Below are 7,134 nucleotides of genomic sequence, written 5' to 3'. Positions count from 1 at the left end.
CATAGTGGGGGGGGGGGGGGTGGGGGGGCAGGATATACTTTGTATTCTGGAACTGAAGCCAGAATCTCCCTCTAAGAATCTATTTAATCTTGAAGGATACAACTTACTTTCTTAAAACTGAAGACAGCATAGTTAGAGGGGAGAGCGGGTATGGAAGTCTTAATGGATCTTTTTGTAATCACCCAAATACTGATTCTGTGTTTTCTGTGGAATCAGTTGATGTTTCTGTATGAAACTAACCCTAAGCAAGAAAAATACTAAATGAAATTCTAAATTGCAGTTGTCATGACAAGGGTGTTTTGGATCCTGTAAGCAGTAAGAGCATGGAGAATGCCATCTCTTGCTAGATTTGATCATGTTGTTTAGCATCCTTGAAAGCAGATAGGGAAGGAAGGGATTTTGAAGCCAAACTTTTAAGTAAGTTTACAAGGTTTACATTATGAGTGGTACATAATGTAAAGTGAAATTTCATGTATGCGTGTGTAACAGGTTGAACAAAACAAGTAATTTATTTATTTTGTTATTATTTTGGCAAAATAGTTTAACACTTTACCTTCCTAAGGAAAAACACATTTTCCTGTCACAAGGGAAACCATGTTAAGGTACTTCCAAATCATATTTATAAGGAGTACAATGATCTGGAAACTTAAGAGAACTCTTAAGTCAATCCTGAGATAGAATTCACTTAAATTTGGTATTACTTAAGGTGTACTTTAATTTTCTTCCTTGTTTAAATGTTTGCAGGCGGAAACATGCAGTCCACAGCAATGATTCCACATCCTCTTCCTCCTCATCTGATGATGATGAAGAGCATTTTGAGAGGCGTAGGAGGCATAGCCATAACAGAAATCTAAGAAGGTTAATGAAACTGGAGAATAGGGGAGGGAGGAGTCTATTGCTTTTTAATAAGCAATTCGATTTCTAGGCAGGAATGGGGGGAGGAACATTATTGTGTACGTTTTTTAATGTAAAATTGTACTGGTTCTGTGCTTTATAGTAGTTTATTCAGAAAGAAAACCACCATAACAGAATAAGAGGAAATTATGGAGGTTTTGTTACTTAACAAATGCTCTAGAAAAACTATTCTAGTAAGACTCTAACAAACAGGTTTTCAGCCTGATGTCTTTCAGACATGTGTGTCTTGTGGCACACACATCCCAAAGTCCCCAGGAAGGACCAGCAGTGGTGGGCAGCCTTTAGAATGTTAATCCACATGGAAATAAGTATCCCCATAGGCTGTAACTTTTTGAATGTAGTAGCAAAAAGACATCTTTGAAAGATGTGATGTCAGTGTGCTTTGGGGAGGGTTCTTCCATTACACAAATCAAGGTCAGTTCACAGTCTCCACATACAGAGTAACTGGCATGGGTATTCCTAAGTGGAAGGAGTTGGTAAAATAATTAACTCTGTTTCATCTCTGGAGTGACCATTTTCCTTTATTTACTCATGTACATGAAATGTAAAACTATTTACACAAATATTTAACTCTTTAGGAAGTTTATTTACAAGGTCTTCTGCATTCATTTGCCATCATTCTAAAAGCAGAAATCTTCTGGCTGCATCAGAAGTTAGAAAGCACTTTTTTCTTTCTCCTTCATTCCAATCAGGTGTCTGCCACTGAACTTCCGGACAGATGAGTTAAAGGGAATTCGCAAGGATCGAATGAAAATTGGAGCAAGTTTGGCTGATGTTGATCCAATGCAGATCGATTGTTCAGTAAGTGTCGCTGGGTTGCTGTGTCTGTGAGGGGTTTCCAGCATCGAAAGCTTTCAAGAACATGCCCTCTACAACTGGCTTGGTTTCCAGTGTTCTCTCAAGCAGTTTGAAAGTTGCCCAGAACATTTCCTTTGTGCTGACATAAAATTGCTGATGGAACCTTACTGAGGCTGCAGCTTTCTTTAACATATCAAATGTGTTCTGTTGAATTTAGGTACGATTTGATGCTGTGGGTGGTCTTTCTGACCACATTTCATCTTTAAAAGAGATGGTTGTTTTTCCATTGCTTTACCCAGAATTCTTTGAGAGATTCAAGATTCAGCCTCCAAGGTAAAAGATGTTGTTTAAAACTATAAATTCTAAACCACCTATTTGCAGGAGAATATTCAACCTAGCTATCAATATGTTTCCATGCTTCAAAATTTTCAGCAGTAGGGATAGGGATTCCTAGCAGTAGAAAAAGTAATCTCTTAATGGATAGAATCCAGGATGTATGTAGGTTCAGAGATTTACTTTGTGAGAAGAATATATCTGGAAGTGTCTTATCTTGAAAAGGTGTTGTGGGTATATCTAGCTCGAAATTCAGAACAGGGCCCAACTTTAGGCTCCCTCCTTGTCTATCATCAGCAATGGGAGAGCAAATGCAGTAACTGAAAAGCTTTTTAAGGGACAGTTAAATGCTGTACTGTCGAATCTTGCCTTTTGTGCAAACAAGAAAGGATATTCAGTGTAGCATTGGAAAATGAACTGGTGATTTGTAAGTTAGCCCAGTCTCAGAGTCTGTGCTGAGGTTTGTTCTTGCTTGACTCTGCTGTGGTGCAACCACCCCTGTTAGTTTGTCACCAGATTTGGAAGTGTCCTTCTGGGTTATTATCATCTTTTCTTGGGGTTTTGTACATTTGCATTACCCTTTTTCTTCATTTCGTTTGCTGCCTTGTTGAGTTGTACAGCAACACAAGACTCCAGCTGTTATTGCTATCTCTGTGTTTTGTTTAGGAGAGAAGAGTTGTGTGTTTTAGGGATGGGGGCTGTAGTTCTTTTTCATGATGTTTTATATTTCTTATGTGAATCTTTTATGGGCTTTTGTTCGTTTTAATTGCAGAGGCTGTCTATTCTATGGTCCACCAGGGACTGGAAAAACACTGGTTGCTCGTGCACTTGCTAATGAGTGTAGCCAGAGTGACAGGAGAATAGCCTTCTTCATGAGAAAAGGTGCTGACTGCCTGAGTAAATGGGTGGGGGAATCTGAACGACAGCTTCGTTTATTATTTGATCAGGTAAGGTTGAAACATGCCCTGTGTTCTATCCCAGTTGTAATGGTAATTTTTTGCTGTCAATATTTTTAAGGAGAACTCATTCTTTTTCATGTTTTGTCAGTTCCTTCCACTGAAATGGGATTGTCAGAGTTCCCTTTTTCAGTGGGTTTTTATGGGACGTATTGGGAAAGATAAATAAATGAGAGTACTTCATGCAGCAACCCCCTCCTTGCCTCAAAAAAACCCCTGAACAGCCACAAAGAAAAGGTTTCAAGAGGCAAGAGGTGGTGGCTTTAGATCAGAGGGAAGCAGATGTAGGTCATTGAAATTCACAATGGAAGCTTGCTTCCAGACCTGTAATTGAATTAAATCTTGGCACTATTCTTCGTAGTTGTCAGAGAGCTGTAGCAACTACTGCTATGATTTGTTTCCTGTCACCCAGTCTCAGTGGGTTGACATAAGCTGCTGTCTTCACTTGCTTGTGCCACTTACTCCGTTAGCTCAGTTAGTAAAGATCCCTGGTGATAGTCTGAAAAACCCAGTTCCAGTGACTTTCCAAGCAAAACGTTTTTCATGCATTTTCTCTTTCCAGGAGTGCTGGTTTACTTGTGTCAATATTCCTGTGTTTGCATTCTAGGCCTACCAGATGCGTCCTTCAATCATTTTCTTCGATGAGATAGATGGTCTGGCTCCTGTGAGGTCCAGTAAACAAGACCAAATTCACAGGTAGTGCACTTTTTGTGCCTCCATAGAATTTGCTTGAACTTTTTACAAAGAGGACCACAACCTATTTAAGTTTATGTGACACATAGATTTATCCTGAAAACTAGATATTCAGAGCTGCTGATATGTCAGGTGATTTTTAAACAGTAATTGAAAACACTTCACAAAGCTTGATATCAGCACAAGGTCTGTGTTACCTTATCTGTTTATGCCTTAAAATGAGTCTTCCACTTATCAGCATCTCATCAGTTAAAGCTTGCCCTTCTTGAGTGTTTGTTGGAGAAGGTCATGTGGAATATAATTAAAGTTACTAAACCAGTGATTGAAAATTGTATTTTTTCTGTTAGCTCTATTGTGTCAACACTTCTGGCACTTATGGATGGCTTAGACAGCAGAGGAGAGATTGTGGTCATCGGAGCCACCAACAGGCTGGATTCTATAGATCCAGCGTTACGAAGACCTGGCCGCTTCGATCGAGAGTTCCTCTTCAGTCTGCCAAATAAAGAGGTCAGAATTTCAACTCAGCCTTGCTGCTAATGTGGCAAAGTCCATCTTTGAAACACAAACACTTAACAATGCAGTTAGAGTTGAAATCAGCTTTGTACAACTCAGACATAAGAGGGGGATGCTTGGAGAGACTGCCTTGTACTGCGAGGGGCAGATCTGATACTGGATATCTATGACTAAGGTGATTTTAAGTAGTTAGTTCTATCATGTGTTTTCATTTCACTCTGGCCAACCAAAACAATGGGATGTTGCTAGTCACCGAGATGTTTAACAAAGAATTAACGTATGAATTAGTTACAGATCACTGCTGTGGCAGCTTGAAAATGAAAGAAATGGTGTGCACAGAAAAAATTCCTTTTTGCTAATCTCTGTACCAGAAAAATCTTAAGTCTTGCTGAGATCAGAGATGAAGATAGGCAGTGGTTGACATTCTCTGGATCAGTGACAGTCGTTTGAGTCCTAATTATTGTTATTCTTTGTAGTAATTGTAACAACTTGAAACGTAGAGCTAGGACTGTTTTCCTTGAGTGAACTGGCAGAAAAGCAAATCTGATGAGCTAAAGAGACTGTCACCATGAAATTGTGCAGAGTTTAAGAGAATTCTCTTTGATGAAAAATTCTGTTTGCAGGATCATTAGATCTTATACTTGTGGAAACGTGGTTTTTATGGAAGCTACAACTGTGTTTTTTTCTGGGAGGCCTGCACTGAAATAAGAGTTTAATGTAACAGGTTAAGAATTATTAAATGTCCTGTTTGGAAAAGCAAAGAGCATATGAACTGGAGTACAAATGCTTTTCTTATCTGCTAATCTTTTAAGTATTTTACTATGAGGGGTTCTGGGGTTTTGTGGTGGTTGGGTTGGTCTTGGGTTTGTTTGTGGCGTTTTTTTGTAAGAGTAAACTTAGGACAAACTAAAATTCAACCATTTTGTTTCCAGGCTAGAAAAGAGATTCTCAAGATTCACACTCGAGACTGGACCCCTAAGCCTCTGGACGCATTTCTTGAAGAGCTGGCTGAAAAATCTACTGGTAGGTTTGAAAACCAAGTGAGTTACTTGCATGTGACTGAGTCCTGAGTAATCTGAGCTTGTACCAGGCAGTCCCTGAGCTCCTGTGCCTCACTGCAGAGCGAGGCTGTGAGGCAGCTCCACGCCTTGGGAGCAGCAAAGTTAGATGCTGCCTTTTTTGTAAGTTTTTTGTGTCTCTCAGAACGCTGACCTGGGTTTGGGGCATACTCCTCAGGAGCAAAGTTGTGGCCATTTCATAAGCACAGGGTATCAGGCTGCGAGTCACGTAACCACTCTGCAGTGCAATAACTCTTTAAGTTCTCTCCTAACCTGTTCATTTTTGGCTGCATACGACGTCTTTCAGTTATTGCACTTTAGAAACCTTTGCCTTAACTTCTGTTTTGCCTGAGACTGACATAACATTTGATTCTTGTTTTGTTTATTAGGATACTGTGGTGCTGATATTAAATCCTTATGTGCTGAAGCTGCGCTCTGTGCTTTGCGCCGCCGCTATCCTCAGATATACAAAAGTAGTGAGAAACTGCAGTTAGATATCGGTTCTGTTACAATAACAGCACAGGATTTTGTCGTGGCTATGCAGAAGACTGTTCCAGCTTCACAGAGGGCTGTGGCTTCACCTGGGCGAGCACTATCACCTATTGCAAAACCACTGTTTGAAAACACACTAGCAAGAATTTTACAAGCCTTGCAGAGAGTATTTCCCCATGCAGAGCTTGCGCTAAAGGACCAACAGCAAGGTACAACGAGAATACCCACTCTGGTAAAATTCTGCCAAAGCAGAAACTGCTGATTTGTGCAATCAACACGCACAAACCTCTCAGCTATAATGGCAGTAGAGTTTTAGAACAGGCACGTGCATGGCGCTGGGTGGGAGTTGTGAATGACTCTCAGTACACAGTGGAGAACTCCACGTTCTCTACTAGAGCACCCTGTTTCTGACAGCAGCTAACATGTTTATCATTTATAGGGATGGATCAAAGGTTTAATATCTGAGGTACCTCTTTCAAGAGAAATGTTTCAATGTGGAAGAAGGGTATTTTTGCAGAAATGCTTCTAATTCTGGTCTGAAAAATGTCAGGACCACAATACAAGTGGTTTAAGCTAAATACTGCTGTAGCTGTCATAACTTGTAACCATCACCTCTTAATTGAAATGTTTGTGGATCACACTGTACCCTTGCATGTGAGATCAGAATGTTTTAGTGGTGTATACTTGGGGCTTGGCTTGCATAGCATACATGAGCTCATGCTCCTGACTGCATCAGCTCTGATCATAGAATCACAGAATGGTTTGGGTTGGAAAGGACCTTAAGATCATCCAGTTCCAACCTCCCCTGCCGTGGGAGGCATTCCAATGTCTCACACTGCACCATGTTGCCCAGGACCCTGTCCAACCCAGCCTCAAACACTGGCAGGGATGGAGCATTCACCACTTCTTCAGGCAGCCTGTTCCAGTGCCTCAGCACCCTCACTGTAAAGAACTTTTTCCTTACTTAATTAACCCAAACTTCCCCTGTTCACATTTAAACCCATTCCCCCTTGTCCTATGGCTACAGTCCCTGATCAGGATTAGTCTCTTGGTGAGAGCAAATTGGTAAACTCATTCCAATCCTGATTAATGGAGTTCCATTAATAGTTTATTACGCTAATCCCTGCAGAATATCTATCCTACCAGTATTACTCCCAGTGGAGCTGGTAGATTGTGTGCAATGGTAAAACAGAGACAGAAACCCACCATCAAAACAAAAGCAGAGAGGCTAGGGGATAGGTAGTTGCATCCCATTTCTGTTGTCCACCTTCCGTTATCTTTAGGAATCTCTGAACAGCCTTAGCTAGAAGATGTTGGTCTGTATGTTCTGACTCCCTAGTCCTAGACAAATGGGAGTCTGTGGCCGTGACATTCAC

The 7,134-nt window shown here is 40.7% G+C and overlaps 1 protein-coding gene across 1 annotated transcript in view; it reads left to right on the top strand.

The window, feature by feature from the left end:
* Nucleotides 1-7,134, top strand: part of ATAD2 (ATPase family, AAA domain containing 2) — a 15,648-nt gene that overhangs the window by 4,493 nt on the left and 4,021 nt on the right. The window contains exons 8-15 of the mRNA XM_010011824.1: nt 745-858; nt 1,608-1,716; nt 1,931-2,046; nt 2,819-2,993; nt 3,610-3,698; nt 4,043-4,202; nt 5,141-5,231; nt 5,656-5,967. Coding sequence (XP_010010126.1) covers nt 745-858; nt 1,608-1,716; nt 1,931-2,046; nt 2,819-2,993; nt 3,610-3,698; nt 4,043-4,202; nt 5,141-5,231; nt 5,656-5,967 — 1,166 coding nt within the window. The remainder of the gene's footprint in view (nt 1-744; nt 859-1,607; nt 1,717-1,930; nt 2,047-2,818; nt 2,994-3,609; nt 3,699-4,042; nt 4,203-5,140; nt 5,232-5,655; nt 5,968-7,134) is intronic.

The sequence above is a fragment of the Nestor notabilis genome, unplaced genomic scaffold, assembly GCF_000696875.1.
Source record: "Nestor notabilis isolate BGI_N333 unplaced genomic scaffold, ASM69687v1 scaffold15970, whole genome shotgun sequence".
NCBI lineage: Eukaryota > Metazoa > Chordata > Aves > Psittaciformes > Psittacidae > Nestor > Nestor notabilis.
Note: the sequence above shows the minus strand (reverse complement) of the source record. Positions and strands in the feature narration are given on the sequence as shown.